Source organism: Somniosus microcephalus, chromosome 9 (genome assembly GCF_052327205.1).
Source record: "Somniosus microcephalus isolate GS21.2 chromosome 9, FLI_Smic_1.0, whole genome shotgun sequence".
Classification (NCBI taxonomy): Eukaryota; Metazoa; Chordata; class Chondrichthyes; order Squaliformes; family Somniosidae; genus Somniosus; species Somniosus microcephalus.
The window spans coordinates 24,282,162-24,298,917 of NC_140995.1; the positions used below are offsets into that span (position 1 = coordinate 24,282,162).

Genomic DNA, 16,756 nt, shown 5'->3' on the forward strand with positions numbered 1-16,756 from the left:
TGGGACTGTCCAATAGTGTTGGATAAGTCTGAGGTGGAGAGTGACTCGGGAGGGTAGTTCTAAGCAACATTGTAGCATTGTGGAATAAGGCACTAACCCAGGAGGCAGGTGGGTCACAGGAAAGGGGAGCAATGGGAGATTTTATAGTTGGGGGAAGAGACAGCCTTTTTTGTAGTTATGGCCAGAAGACCCAAATTGACAAAGGGTTTTCACCCGAAACGTTGACTCTATTTTCTCTCCACGGATGTTGCCTGGCCTGCTGAATTTTTCCAGCATTTTCTGTTGACCCAAATGATATGTTGCCTCCCTGGTGCCAGGGTGAAGGACATCACAGAATGGATGTAACAACTTCTGGGTGGGTAAGGTGAGGTAGCCAAAAGTTGGATAGAAGTACCTTTGAGATCTTGCAGAGGAAATTGAAAGAAAGACTTGCATTTATATAGGACATTTCATGACCTTAGGAAGTCCCAAAGTGCTTTACAATCACTGAAGTGCTTTTGAAGTGTTGTCACTGTTGTAATGTAGGAAACACAGCAGCCAATTTTCACACAGCAAGCTCCCAAAAAACAGTAATGTGATAATGACCAGATAATCTGTTTTAGTGACGTTGATTGAGGGATAAATATTGGCAAGGACACTTTGAAATAGTGCCATGGGATCTTTTACATCCACCTGAGAGCGCAGACGGGGCCTCGGTTTAACATCTCGTCAAAAAGACGGCACCTCCGACAGTGCAGCACTCCCTCAGTACTGCACTGGAGTGTCAGCCTAGATTCTGTGCTCAAGCCCCTGGAGTGGAATTTAGTGAAGGATTTAGGCACTTGATTGAAAAACAAAACCACAAGGGTGGTAATCTGACTAAGGAGTGGAAGATTAGCAAAGTAAACACATGGCTGCAGGACTGGTGCAGGAGGGAAGGATTCACGTTCTTGGGACATTGAAATGAGTTTTGAAACAAGAGAAGGCTATACTTAAGGGACTGCCTTCACGTGAACTGAAGTGGAACCATTATCCTTGCAGAGAAAGTAAATGGGGCAGTGGGGAAGATTTAAACCAATATGGTAAGGAGAGTGGAAACAGAAGACTGAGCTGAAATAAAGTGAGAAAGTACCATCAAAGGAGAAATGGAAGGAAAGAGGCTTTGAAGTAATGAGATTAAAAACACCGTCGTAGATGGGGTAAAGGATATCAAAAAGTTTAATGAAAAATTCAGGAAAAAGACTGGAAAGAGGCTTGAGTGGTATGTATGTGAATGCACAAAACATTCAAAACAAAATTGGAGAGTTAGAAACAGTAATAACTATGGAGGGATGTGATCCAGAATCTATAACGGAGAAGTGACGGGTTTGGGCAAGACTAGGAATGTAATATTCCTGGTTATAACATTTTCAGGAGAGATAGCAAGGGGAAAAAAGGGTGTGCAGTGGTACTGTTAGTAAAGGATTCTATCACAGCCATGGATCATAAGGTTATTCTGGGGGTTGTGCTATCCGCTACGTGCATATCATTATAAAAAAAAATAGGAAGGGAAACAGTACAATTCTTGGCATGTATTACCGACCACCAAACAATGGCGATGAGATAGAGGCAAAGATCGGCAGACGAGATATAAAATTATAACAGGGTAATAATATTGGGTAACTTTAACAATCCCAAGATAAACTGGAATGAGGTAATGCGTGATGTCAGAGTGAGGAATTCAGAATGCATTCTGCAAAGCTTTTTAGATGAGTATGTTTCTAGTCCAACAAGTAAAGAAGCATTGCATGTTCTGAAAAATGAAGTGGGGTAAATAACTAATGCGAGAGTAGGAGAACAATTAGGAATATAGATGATTTGGACTCTGGGCATAAGGCGCACAGTCTTGAAATTTACTGATAACACAAAAGAATGGAATTTGGCAAACAGTGAGGCAAACTAAAAGTCTTCAAGAGGACATAGGTTAGCGGAATGGGCAGCCAGGTAGCAGATACAGTTTAATGTGGATAAGCGTGATGTTATGCAGTTTGGGAGGAGAAACAAGGTGTGGGAATATACACGCAACATAGAAACATAGAAGATAGGAGTAGGTCATTCGGCCCCTTGAGCCTGTTCCGCCATTCAATGAGATCATGGCTGATCATCCAAACTCAGTACCCTGTCCCTGCCTTCTCCCCATATCCCTTGATCCCTTTAGCCTTAAGAAATATATCTAACTCCTTCTTGAATATATTTAATGAATTGGCCTCAACTGCCTTCTGTGGTAGAGAATTCCACAGGTTCACCACTCTCTGGGTGAAGAAATTCCTCCTCATCTCTGTCCTAAATGGCTTACCCCTTATCTTTAGACTGTGACCCCTGGTTCTGGACTCCCCTGCCATCAGGAACATTCTTCCTGCATCTAGTCTGTCTAGTCCTGTTAGAATTTTATAAGTTTCAATGAGATCCCCTCTCTTCTAAACTCCAGCGAGTATAAGCCCAATCGACCCAATCTCTCCTCATACATCATTCCTGCCATCCCAGGTATCAGTCTGGTGAATCTTCGCTGCACTCCCTCCATGGCAAGAACATCCTTCCTCAGATAAGGCAACCAAAACTGCACACTATACTCAAGATGTGGTCTCACCAAGGCCCTGTACAACTGCAGCAAGACATCCTTGTTCCTGTACTCGAATCCTCTCGCTACGAAAGCCAACATACCATTTGCCTTCTTAACCACCTGCTGCACCTGCATGCTTACCTTCAGCGACTGGTGCACAAGGACACCCAGGTCTCGTTGCACTTCCCCTTCTCCCAATCTATTGCCGTTCAGATAATCTGCCTTCCTATTTTTGCCACCAAAGTGGATAACCTCGCATTTATCCACTGCATTATACTGCATCTGCCATGCATCTGCCTAATCACCCAACCTGTCCAAATCATACTGAAGTTTCTCGGCATCCTCCTCACAGCACACACGCCCACCCAGCTTTGTGTCATCTGCAAACTTGGAGATATTACATCTAGTTCCCTCGTCTAGATCATTAATATAATGAATAGCCGGGGTCCTAGCACCGATCCCTGCAGTACCCCACTAGTCACTGCCTGCCACTCGGAAAAAGACCTATTTATTCCAACTCTTTGCTTCCTGTCTGCCAACCAGTTCTCTATCCAAGTCAGTACCTTGCCCCCAATCCCTTGTGCTTTAACTTTACACGCTAATCTCTTATGCGGGACCTTATTGAAAGCCTTCTGAAAGTCCAAATACACCACATCCACTGGTTCTCCCTTATCTATTCTACCAGTTACATCCTCAAAAAATTCCAGTAGATTAGTCCAGCACGATTTACTTTTTGTAAATCCATGTTGACTTTGTCCGATCCTGTCACTGTTTTCCAAGTGCTCTGCTATTACATCTTTTCTAATGGACTCTAGCATTTTCCCCGCTACCGATGTCAGGCTTACCGGTCTATAATTCCCCGTTTTCTCTCTACCACCTTTTTTGAATAGTGGGGTAACATTAGCTACCCTCCAATCCATGGGAACTGTTCGAGTCTATAGAATGATGGAATGATGCTGGGTGTGGATCAACAGAAAGATGTACGGGTTCAAATAGATAATTCCTTGAAAGTACAGGAGTGCAGGTAGATCAAGCTATAAAAAGCCATTACAGTTTTAGGTTTTAAAAATAGGGATAAAAGAGTAAAGAAGTCATGAATAATTTGTACAAAACATTGGTGAGGCCACAGAGAGTACAGTGTGCAGTTTTGGGCACCTATTATAAAAAAGATATTAAAACGATAGAGTCATAGGCTCACCAGCACGGTGCCATGAATGGGAAATAGTTATGAGGAGAGAGTTGAGATACTATTTCCACTGGAGCAAAAAAAGCTAAGAGGAGGTTTAATAGAGTTTTTGATAATGAATAAGGACAGATTATTTCCTCAAGTTGGAAAGTCAGTGCTGAGGGATCATCAAATTAAAATGGTCACTAAGGCCGCGAATTTGCCGGCGCTCAGAGGGTAGGTTTGGAGGCAGTCAAAATAGCAAAGATTGACCGGGTAGGAAACCCACTGTCAACCTGTCTCCACGCGAGTCTCCCAGGTGTCGGGTCTGTCAGCGGAGAACTGACCCGACACCAAGCAGCGGGGGATACAATTGAGCTTGTTAATTAGCTTGTTAAGAGCCAATTTAAAACTATTTTGAGGCTTCCTTCCAATTTTACATTCTTCCCATGGGTTACCCGCTGCTCAGGGAACACGCCAGCTCAATGTGGCGTGATTTGAGTCTGCTCTGATGTTTCTGATAAGCTGACAGCTACAGAAGTGGTGTCAATATGCCATGTTGCAGATGGTCAGTTTCAGAGCGCAGAAAATGTTGGTTACTGCATTTGTAATACATATAGAGATTTCTTTAGCTTGCAAGTTTTTCGATCCAACTGTATGTCCGGTGCCACCTCATTGGATCAACTTCTCTCACCAGTGACAGATCGCTTCTATCATCTCACCTGCAGCTGCCATCTATTGCAGCAACATCAGTGCCCTTGAAAAAATCAGACCTTGCCTCCTCCGAATCCTTCCATGCTCAGCCCCAACACCAACATCACCAGGCACACCAACATTAACAACCTTCTCCGCCATCACCTGATGCTGCACAGAACACAGGGCATCAGCTCCGGACAACATTGCTGCCCAGGAGGCCAGCGATGGCATCACCATGGCCAGATTTACTTCACTTGATGCTGTTAACCCTGGCTGCCACATGATGCGCCAGGTTGACACCATCCCACACCAGCACCATGAAGCAGCCCTTTAATGTCTGAGCCATTCCATGCACACTCATCACTATAGCGGGGGGTGGGGGGGGTGGTTATGTCTCAACATTCACTGAAACTCAGTAAGACACTTCTCAAGGTGTGCTCAGATCTGTCCAATAAGGGGCAGTGTTGGAAAAATAGATTTCACTGTATGATAGCACATTACCAGAAACTTCACATGGACATTGGCTAAACCTCTCAAGCGCCTACCCTTGTGTGTTGTTAGTTGGTATGCTTGCAGTAGGATGAGTGTGAGGGGTGGCTAGTGAGATGGGGAAGTGATAAAGTAGATAGAGAGGGCTGGGTGGAGGTGCAAGGTAAGTTGGTGTGAGTAAGGATGTGCAGCAGTAGGGTAGGGAAGGCAGAGTGATGGGGATGTGTTGAGTGGCACAGCAGGGTGAGTTTGAGTGTGGCTTTGCAGTAACGTTTCGTGATCCACTGAGATCATTGAAAGGTTGGCGCCACTGCAGCCAGGGACCCCTGACAACATCCCTGCTTGTGCCCTCCTGTGCAATGTGCAACCAGGCTGCATTGGTGTCCTGGGGCGGTCTCTTCCACCCTTGAAAGGGAAGAGAACCTCCCTGCATGCTGTGACACATCCATAAGCATATTGGAGAGCCTGGGTGCAAGCGTCCACTTTTGTGCAGTGCTTGTCAGTGTTTGCAGCACCTCAATGCTGTCAAACACTGACAGAACAACTGTCAAACGCTATGTGGACGTGGTCCCTTTAAGGAAACCGGCTGATGACGCGTCATCAAATGATGTCATCAGGCCCGCTTCCTGTTAATTGGCCGGGAAGCCCGCAGGGGGGCGGGCTTAACAAGACCAATCAAGGGAAAACCCCATTTACAGAGTGGCTGCAGCCAGGTTCGTGACTGGAACCCGGAAACCAGCTTTCCTGCCACCATCCCGCCTCCGCTGGGAAATTCGCGGCCTAAGAGTAAGAAGGCATGTTTTTGGAGCATGGAATGCTTTGCTGCAGTGAGTGGTTTAGGCAGGACAATTGCAATTTTTTTTTAGTGAAACAGATCAGTATTTGAAGCAAAGGAACATACAGGGCTATGGGGGAGAGCACAGGGCATTGGGAATAGTTTTGGACTGCTGTAGTGAGATACAATGGGCAGAATGGCCTCCTCCTGTGCTGTAAACTTCTGTGGTTCTAAATTTGGTCAATACACTAGAAGATGACTGGTAATTATTCTAATTGGCAGGATGTGTCTAGTGGTGTCCCACAGGGATCTGTGTTGGGGCCTCAACTATTCACTGTATTTATTAATGACTTGGATGATGGGATAAAAAGCCACGTATCCAAATTTGTCGATGAGACGAAGATAGGTGGCATTGTAGTCAGTGCAGATGAAAGCAGAAAATTACAAAGAGATATTGATAGATAAAAAGTGAATGGACAAAACTGTGGCAAATGGATTTCAGTGTAAGCAAATGTGAGGTCATCCACTTTGGAAATAAAAAGGATAGAACAGGGTAATTTCTAAATGATGAGCTAAAAACAGTGGCGACTTGGGGATCCAGGTACATAGATCATTAATGGCATGAATGGGTACAGAAAATAATCAAAACGGCTAATGGAATGCTGGCCTTTATATCTAGAGGACTAGAATACAAGGGGGTAGAAGTTATGCTCCAGCTATACAAAACTGTGGTTAAACTACACCTGGAGTACTGAGAGCAGTTCTGGGCACCACACCTTAGGAAGGATATACAGTATTGGGTTGGAGAGAAGACCGATCTCTATGTTAATGCAGAATAAAGTAAACCATCAACCAAATTAGTATTGTGCAATAAAAACAGAAAATGCTGGAAATCTCAGCAGGTCAGGCAGCATCTGTGGAGAGAGAGAAACAGAGTTAACGTTTCAGGTCGATGACCCTTCGTCAGATTTACCAGAGTTTTTAAAGCAGAATTTCGGAGATGTATAACATAGGCAATAAGATTGCCAGTGAACGGACATGCCAAAATCCATACTGATGATCACAGATTACGCCAGACCTTTTAAGGTAATGGGTAATTTGAGAGTTAATAGCAACTTCCATATAATTTTAGAAAATGCCGATATAAGGGCAATAATGGGGTAGCTTGAAGAGTTTGAGAGATTACCTTTCTCGCATATAGAGTGAACAGTAAATTTCCAGGAAGGAAAGGCGGACTATGAGTAAGCGAGTGAGGAGGTGGCACAGGACAGGACTAAATTTGGGGACGTACATTTTCCAGATGATGGAAAGAGGTCTTGCTGGAGTTAAGGAACCTAAAGACCTGGTGAGGATAAAAGTTAATGTTCATAATGTTAGAAGTGCAAAATGGACCAATGGGGATTTCTTTTTTTTTTAATGAAGATCGCCCAAAATAGAGTTGGAGAAGAAAAATCAACCAAATAGGTCACCTTTCTCTTTATACTATAACAAGCATGGATTTAGCGGAGTATCTGTGAAATCTACTCCTGTCAGATATGAAATGATCCCTAGAGAACTGCTGTATTAAGGAGGAAGTAATTGTATCCTTAAATAATCAATAAGGCGCAGTACTACATCCAGCCATTCCTTTCAGTGTTTCCTATATTAGCTCATTCATGTCTCTGCATCTTGAATTTTTAAGTAAACGTTTGCAAAACCCATTCTGAGTTATTCTGCTTGCTTAATGCAGCAAGTTGGAACAATGCATCAATATGTATGCAACTTTTCACTAAAGATGACCCAGCAATTGCATATACAAGTACTGGGGTACCATACAGAAAATAAATAACGTTTAGGAGTGTTTGAACAAATACCTGGGATGATCAGACGATGCTATAACCCAGGAGAATGAAAATAAAGCAGTTTATGCCAATCCAAATTCAGAGTGAGCGCTATCGATGGCTTTGGTTATACTCCTAAACATTATGGTTCCCAACGTTCCTCGTCATCTCAATAAAATAGTAGATGTGAGGAAAAAAAATAATGGGATTTCAGGAGTAAACACCAACAGATGATTTGTCCGTGTTTAGCGCTGCTCCAAATAAGGATCAGAAAAGCTATGAAAGACTGAGAAAGGGCAGTTTCTGTTTTGTTCAGGCTTTGTTGAAGATTATTAATGATGAAGCACTTCACAGAGTCAGGTCAAAGTGATATTTGACCTCGGGTCAGACTTGGAGTTAGTGAGCTTAATGAAGGGGAAGATTTTGAAGCATTACCACAGCAGTGAAAGATGTGAATAGCCCAAAGAGGTTTTCTGTCCAAGAGCATGTGTGTTATGCCATTGATGGATCACTGAAGCGTGAGGAAGAAAGGGTGACTTGAAGCAGACAGCACAGAAGGTGCATGACTCACAGCAGGTATAAGCTGAAGTACTGTAGCAAAGTCAGCTACCTGAACATGATGGAGAAGCAGTGTATGAAGAAACTTAGGCTTACATGCAAGGTTGCGACTGAGGTGTGCCATCTTGTCTATGAATACCTGCTAAGACAGTGAGCTATCAGCATTATCAGTGAAGGTCACCAGTACACACTTATTTATTCCCACAAGGGACATCTCAAAAGTCAACCACTTTGACTTTTGGACAACTGATGCTTTGTTTTCTACACAACAAAAGAATGTGAGACAGCAAGATGTATTACGTTGAAAGTAATTTGATTGCATTATGTAGTGCGAGCTGTATTTGTATTTAATGTATTTTGCTGCTGTGTTTCCCTCTTGTCTTTCTCCTCCTTGATTATGTGCATGTCCTGCTATTATATTACCGTATAGTTGAGAGACTATCACTGGTGAATAGCTGCATAGCCTACAGGGGATATAGAAGGCCCACTATCTGCAACTCACCGTCATGAACCTGCACGAGTTCTCTGTTGCTGGGGTCACTGTTGGGAGGTGTATTATGATTGGCTGGGGTTTTTGCCACTAACTATTGCATTCTCTCAGACCTCTGGTTTCAAAGCAATGCATTCTCATGATTTTGTTAGCAGGTCAACAATTCATGAGGAAATATGCATTTCTTTTTTTTAGTGAAGGAACATGTTTGATCCTTATATTGTAGTATGACTGCTTTGGTGTGTTCAATCTTTTGAGAGCTTTGCCGTCTAGTTTTTCTCCACCAAAATTTATATTGCCAATCATCCTCCATTTATATCTGCCTTTATGGTTAAAGGTTTCTTTTTCCTGCAGTTCTGCCTCACATAATAGGTAATGTTCAATAGTTTGGGGACACTTGATCAACTTTGCTTTAAGTGATGGGAAATAATTGCTTTGTTGAGAAGTGATACTTGACAAGTATACAGCATATGTTGCATCACACAAATTCTCCAAACATTAAAACAATTGTAAAGAATGCAGCATTTAGACAGAATGGTTGGGTAATAGCAGCAGACGGTGATTGTCATCAGCTTAACATTTGCTAGCAATGGACCTCATGACTGATTTGGATGTATGTACGAACTATGTCATACTTCAGCTTGTACAAATAGAATATCAGGTTTAGAAGGTTTTCCATCAAATGTGATTTTTCGCCTTCCATTTTAAATAACTGAAAGACAGAATTGACTAAGTTCCTAATTGATGCAGTGGTACAAACATTAGAGACTGATTTCAAAGCAAGCTTAGTAATTAATGTAACTATATACGTGTGCAAATACCAATTAATTGGGATGCATTAGTCACATTCATTTTCATCCATGCCCACCTTCTGGCTGCTATAAGCACCACATCTTCTCATTTGTGATCTTTTCCTGTATTTTGATTGCTATTTAGTTTTCTATATTTTGTCCAAATATTCGTAGATATCAATATTTAATGAAGACTTAGAGTAGTTGTGTTTGTTCTCATTTTGTCAGTATATTTTGCTATAGGTAGTCTGTGGTGTGATAGCCATGCAATCTGGCATAGCTCTAACTGCCTCGCAACAAAATACACCACCAAAGATTTTCTTCTGTTTAGGATAATTACCACTAATGCTGTGTAATTTTCAACTCATCAAATTTGCACTTAGATGGACTTTCACTTTGGTTTCTGAGGAAAACTGCTCTGAGTTTATAATTCCATTAATACAGCCCTTTACAGCTGAGCTGAAAAACAACTTTGTTTAAAGTTAAAATATTATGGTTTTTCAACCAAGTGCGTTGTTAGATTACACTGACCCAGTACATATCAAATTTGTTCTTGTAATACAAGGACATAGCAAAGCTTGGAAATGAGAAAAGGCAGTTCAGTCTCTCTCTGTCTCACTCATGCACGCTCTCTTCCTAACTCCCATGTGAATCAAGCAGATCTGTTAATAAGCTATCATACACAATTGCCTTTCTCAACAGGTGTTGATCCAGTTTCATTTTATAGGCATCAATTAACCCAGAATTGAGCACTATTTCTAGTTATTGTAGAAGTATTCTACTTTCATTTGAAATTTGAATTTATTTAACATTGCATGTGTTCCATTTTCTTCATGCAGGAAGGGGCATGGTGTCCTACCATGCACACTGTGGTCCAATCAGATTTCTCACTATGGCCACAGCCACTGCCACAATGATGAACAAAAATCCATCACTTACAAGCCTGTCATCTCCACTAGAAGGGAAAGATGGAGAAAAGACTGGTCGTGTTGGATCACAAACGGAATGCTCAAGCTCTTCCTATGCCACTAACAAAGACAGAGGGGTTTGGCTTGGCGACTCATCCGTATCGGTTGCACAACACAGCAGTCTATCTTCATCTACAGGATCTCTGACCTGCTCTCATCAATCTAGCTCACTGGAACATGGCCCTGAGGACAGCGCAATCTATGAGCTTTTGAATGACCCCAGTCTCTCGAGTAAAGGTAAAAACAGTGACAATGAAAGGACAAAGAAGATGAAGATGAGTTCTGTTTTGGTCATCTCTGGAGGTCAGGGACATAAACGACTGAACAAGAAGTCCAAACAACAACGTCAAGATGAAACCATTTCCACTGTCATGATTTGGCAAATTCCATTGTTAAACATATGAGGAGTTAGTGTCTTTGTCAGTATCACTTCTTTTGGTATCTACAATCCTTTTTGGGATATATTTTGTAAGATAATGCAGGAAATGCGTAAACGTTCTTGCATATTTTAAACAACATGTAGCTTCTTAATGCTCATAACATGTCAGTCTGCCAGCCCATCAATATTTGCATTGGTAATGTTCAGTTTGTAAGATCTAAATGTGTATTTAAAAAAAAAAAAGGTTTCATTCCTATTTGAAAATGAGTAAGTTTCAATAGTTTGGTTATCAATGCAATCCTAAGGCACATTCCTCTAAGGTCTGCTTTGTTCTGGAGAAGTTGAACTTGTAGCTGGCATTTCCAAGATCTTCCTTCAGTGCCTGCTGTGAAAACTGAGCAGATTTCTCACTAAAGAACACATTTAGACTACTCCTTGTTTGAAAAATACTTGCGGGTCAATTTTTGTAACTCGGTGCTCTGGCCAGTGTGTCCCAGATGTGAATTTTTTGGGACCTTTAAATAAAACAAGAGAAATCTGAAACTACAATATCACCTTAACACTGCAGGAATAAAGAAGATTGCTACTGCTTTTTGGTGGAAATTTCAAATGTTACAGATGGATTTGTTTTCCAGAATAAATCAGATTACTGCAAGGATTATAATGCTGGGTAAACTACTGAAATTTATATGTTTAAAAAAGGGTTGTTAAAATTTGAAATACGCTCGTACAAGTTGAGCAGCTAATTGAACTTTTTTTAACAGCAATTATTTGTTTAAAGAGCCAAATCTAATACTGCTTCTGACCAGTATAGTACTCTGTACTGTTATTTTGAAGGTAAGTTACATTACAGTTGTTCTACTAGTATATTTAATACAGACAATTAATCATTAGCTGGAAAGGCCATTGCTGACGGTAGTTATATTTCCAGTTACCAACTTTTGCACAAACAATTACAAAATAATCATGTATATTTTACAATTTGTTTGAAGCTTTATTGATTTAAAAAATGTGGACAATATGCAAATGATATTTCATATGTCGCTGGACAACCTTATAATCGTTTATTATCCAATGTGAATGGTACACTTTAATTGAAATAAAAGTGGATTCTTTGGGTATACCTGAACACCAGTGAATTGAAAACTTTCCATTCCAGGTAGGGCAATTTTAGAACACCTTTGAATAAATGTCTGAGTAATATAAATCGCCTCACAAACAACTTAATACATCAAACTTTCCAGGGAAAATCTGTTAAATACTTGAGTCAAATTTAATTTTCTGGTTAAGTAATGTGAGGTTAAATTGTCACATGAACAATCAAACCAATTCAAATGCTGGCAGTGCAAAGCAGATCAACCGGTATCTGAAAGAGTAAAGCTAACCCAGTTCTTATGGGGTGTCAGATGCTGGCTGACCTGCTGTACATTTCCAGCATTTTGTTTCTATTTCAAATATCCAGCAGTCATGGTTTCCTTTTTTTAACCTTTCACTGTATATCAGTGGTGTTTCTGACATGGTTTCATGCTTGGTTTCAAATGCAAGTGGCGTCCGCTTAGGACGTTGGCCCAGTGCTGTGATTACTCTGTTGTATCTAGTCTGTTGTATGACAATACAAAGTTAGGGTTAAGCCTGGTAAGCATTCCTCTCAACTGTTCAAATTATATTAAAATTTCATCATGCACTCAATTTGCTTACATTCAAGTATTAAAACACAATCTTGCACAATTGAATTTTATTTATTTAGTCTGTTCTGTTTTAGTGCATCAGCATTATTCAGTGATATTTCACAGAATTATATTGCGGTTTTAATAATGCTTGGTGTTACATTTGCTGCCAGCGTCACCTGTTGCGATGCAGCTTGTTTAGTGGTTACAGCGGTGCAGTGTCTGGTTCTTGGAGCTGGTTCTGATGTGATGTTCAAACTTGCCCAGCCTAAAAGCTAGATATTGCACTGTTTACCTACTGGAAGTAGAGAGCACTAAGGAAGTACTTTTTTTTGTTTCAAATTGAGTAATCAGCTACTTAGTTGTACAACAGCCTCTCTGATTTTGGAAATTGAATCTGAACAGGCGTAGCTATTTCAAGTTGATTTTTAAGTTCACATCATCAAACTTAACCATCTTCAAACCAAGTGCCTGATAAATCCATGCCCACAGAGTTTGTTTGGCCAATATGTTGTGTGCACTCGCTCCCTGTAGGGAGACACCCCACTTGGGTACAGAGAGCTTTAGGCACAGGTAGGTAAGGTCTTGGATCTCCAAATGTTTACAGAAGTACTGCTGAAGTTTAGCTAGCTAAAATCATGTTGTTTACCCATCAGTGGTAGAATGCTCATTGCTTGTTCAGTCAAGACTACCTTGTCCAATAAGGCATTAGCTTGCAGGGTTATTTGGAGCCGAGTGGGAAGACTCTGAGGCACCATTGACAGATTTATCCCTCCAGGCCACATTAATAAGCCAGACAGGCTGATCAATCATCAGCAGTGCCCTGGAGTACTGCAGACCTGTCTGGCACAGATAGCGGATTATTGAATGTGGACTTTTGACCTGGTTCCAATCTCCCACCCGCATGCGTGTCATCTCAACCCTGAAGAGATCCCACTTACCTATCCCCTGCCGCCCCCACAACATCACCATCAAGGAGAATAGTCACTAATTGGTCATTAGACAATATGAGGTAAAATAGACTAAACTTCTGTCTCATTATACTACAAGTACCAATTTACAGTGAGGCAGGACTGACAGACCTGAGTTACGTTGTTTATTCCTATGTCGCTCTGCTCTATGGCCAGGGAAAGTGGAGACCAACGTTATGTATTGTGTGTGTGTGTGTGTATATACACACACACATATATGCAAATCTCCACTTACACAGGCATCCAAAAGCTGACTGAGTTTTAATGTTATCAGATACCCAACTCTGCTATCAGCTCTTCACTAGCATTAACAAGTTTTTTTTTAATTGCCCAGTTGGCCCTTTGTATCCAGCAGCAGTCAGCTTAAAGCTGCAGAATGGTAAAACTACATCCTAGAGGGGATCTTGCACTGCTTTGCCAAATTGGATTCAAATAACTTGGCACCCAAATTTTACATTAATTCCAAGTGGTTTTAACTTTGCATTGATGTAAGTGATATGGTATAATGAGCCCCTGTAACAAGGACAGAGAGAATTCTGAAACTTTCTTGGTTTCTTCAAAATAGAGCAAGTTTTGTGGAAATGAGTTATGTAGTATCCTGTATTGTTTGAAACATTGAGTTACACAGTCACCCACATATATCTATGTTTATATGTGATCGTCTATCATACCATCTGTTGTATGCAGATATCGTTAGATTGCTGCAGTACTCGTATAAAGAATGGGTACGATGTGGTACTTTAAATTTGCTACGGTAATGTATTTTGTTTAAGGAAAAATTCTGAATAGTCAGAATTAAACATTATATTTTATGATCGAACAATATATCTTTGCACTTACCGATGTGGTTTATTCAATAATCATTGCCTGGAAATGGCTTTATTCAACAATTAATACTGTAACACTATTCAGTGGTGCTGAAGTTTATTTTGGTATAGACAGCATAAACTATCAAGAATGCAGCAGAAAATCTTTCTCCACAAACACCACTACCAAAGATTGAAGGTATGTAGGGCATCTTATTTATAAGACTTTAAATTTTTTGTATAGTTTTATGTTAACCAGAAAATGTTTTGATTGTCCTTTAACATTAGTTTCATAACTTTATCTCTGCAACCGAGAGTGAAAGGCTTTTGAATTATTTCAACCAAAAACCGCAGCCTGGGTACAGTCCATTGGAAGTATGCACCTGACCAGGGAAGAGGCCTAACGACTTGAGTCTTGCATCTCATTCACCAGGTGGTTGTTTCAAATAAATTTGAAGTCAAAAATTGCAAGATGGGAAACTTTCTGAAAAGGACTATTACAGGCTAGATTCCCTGCCCATTGATTATGAATGGGAAGTAGATCTCGGCGTATCCCTCAAGATGTACTGTTAACAGAAAATCTTGTCTGAACTCTAATGTACTGCAAAGTAATTTATCTTAGAGTTGCTACTTTTATTTGTGCAACCTAGACCAATGCCATTTTTTCTGTTCTGTTCAATAATATTTCCCCATCTTTGTTGTAATCCAAATCTGAAATAGACTCGGTGGGGGTAATTCTGATTTTATGCAATAGTGTAAAACGGGTGAGATTGAATCGGCAGCACATTTTACAGCTCTCCCCATTTTTATATCCATTGGCTTAACATGCATGTACTGTGAAAACGTGCCTTAAAATCATCTAATTTAAGATTGTTCAAACATTCTACAGTAGTAACGATTCAGACAATTTTCTGATATTTTCTATTCTGGCTGTACTGGTCTTGCATGGTAACTTTTGGTCGTCTCCACCAAGTTCCTAATGGGCATGAATCTACAGCACCGAACTGATCACCATTTGGCACAAGTTCACTAAATTGGTAATCTGATTCAAATATGAGCAAAGGATGGCAAGCTTGGAAGATGTTGCAATAAGTGATTTTCTGTGCTTGGGGTTAAGTCACACATTTGAGGCAGACTGACTGTGTTTCACTACCTGAGCTAGGAGCACTTGATGCTGCTACAGTGTGCCAAAGTTTTAAAGTGTATGATTTTCTGAACAGACATCGTCGACTTGAGTAGGAAAATTTTTACCACAAAAATACTAAAAGACTTCCAGTCTGTATTATGAGACCACAGCTTAGATTTTCCGATTGGCAATATTTAACTCCATCTGTGATCCAGTTGAAAGAAATGCTTACCATCGACGTTAACAGCAATCGGAAACTCTAAGCTCACCTATCTAAAAAGACCACGATCGGTAAGAAAAAAGGGTCTTTTACAGACAGTTCTCACTGCTAGAGTATAAAGCGTTGTGTAGTCTTCGGGAAGGTGTCTATTGTGTAAATCCAAATAAGAAATGTCGCTAGAAACATCCTAATACCTGAAAATCCAGAAGTATTCATAACATAAACTTTTAATTTGTAAACTAGCATTTCTGCACTTCATCTGAAAGCTTTCTCTGTCGCTTAATGCTTGAAATTATTTTATTGTTTTACCGGTTCTGTTGTATTTAAATGTTTCCAGTACCATAAAGACAGTGGGGAAGAAATTTGTCCTGGGCTGTAGCACAAAAGTAGCAGTATCGCATTGGCTGTGTATTCAGTTCCATTGAAGTTAATGGAACTGAATGTTGGGCAGGGCATATAACGGGTGGCTGATGTGATATAGTCAGTTTTTTTGCTAACGCCCAAAATGACTTTCTACCCCAATGTATTTTTAATTGGACCAGTTTATCAAATGTGAATGAATCTATTACTGTGACCCAGTGAAAGATGTCTTGTATTGTGCTTGGAGCCTTTTTTTATATTTTTAGAACATCATAACAAAACATCTGCTTTTGTTCAAGTGGAAAAGAAATGTAGTGCACATTGGAATCACACTGAATGGGGTTGTATTCTGAAGTACATTGTTGGGATGGTTGAAGTTTAATATGGAACATAATGACAACAGGGTCTTGTGTAAGTTTCCTCTCAACTTCATAATTCTGGCTTTGAATCTGTTGGACTTTTATATCTTGTATGTCTGATATGTGTTCTTTGTATATTCCATTTTCTGGATTATTGATTAATATCCTAAATAGTGATTTTGTTTTTGTAATTACCCAGTAAATGATTGAAATAACTATAAAATGTAATGTTACAAGTTCTGCTCTGTTTATGTATTTAAAGTAAAACCTTGCTCATCTATGGTGATTGATTCTCTGATACACCAATTCTATTTACTGTACAGTGTTTTATTTGCAGTTCGTAATTGTCATTTCTTTTCAGCAAGCTTAATTTATTTCCATGCCATTTTATTTCTTAATTCCATTTGAGTAGAATTGTGTAGAATCAAACCACAAACAGAGTATGGTTGGATCACTCTAATCTACTCAAGACATTTGAGCAGGCATATCCAATCAGAATATGAAATTTGGGTCTGGGACATTATTTTAGGACAACTTT

At 40.2% G+C, this 16,756-nt stretch overlaps 1 protein-coding gene across 4 annotated transcripts in view; it reads left to right on the forward strand.

The window, feature by feature from the left end:
* Positions 1-16,529, forward strand: part of arhgef10 (Rho guanine nucleotide exchange factor (GEF) 10) — a 361,849-nt gene extending 345,320 nt beyond the window's left edge. For all 4 annotated transcript variants that reach the window (XM_085996438.1, XM_085996437.1, XM_085996439.1 and 1 more), the window contains one exon: positions 10,202-16,529. In XM_085996438.1, the coding sequence (XP_085852564.1) occupies positions 10,202-10,734 (533 nt within the window). In that variant the 3' untranslated portion in view covers positions 10,735-16,529. The remainder of the gene's footprint in view (positions 1-10,201) is intronic.
* Positions 16,530-16,756: the final 227 nt, after the last annotated feature.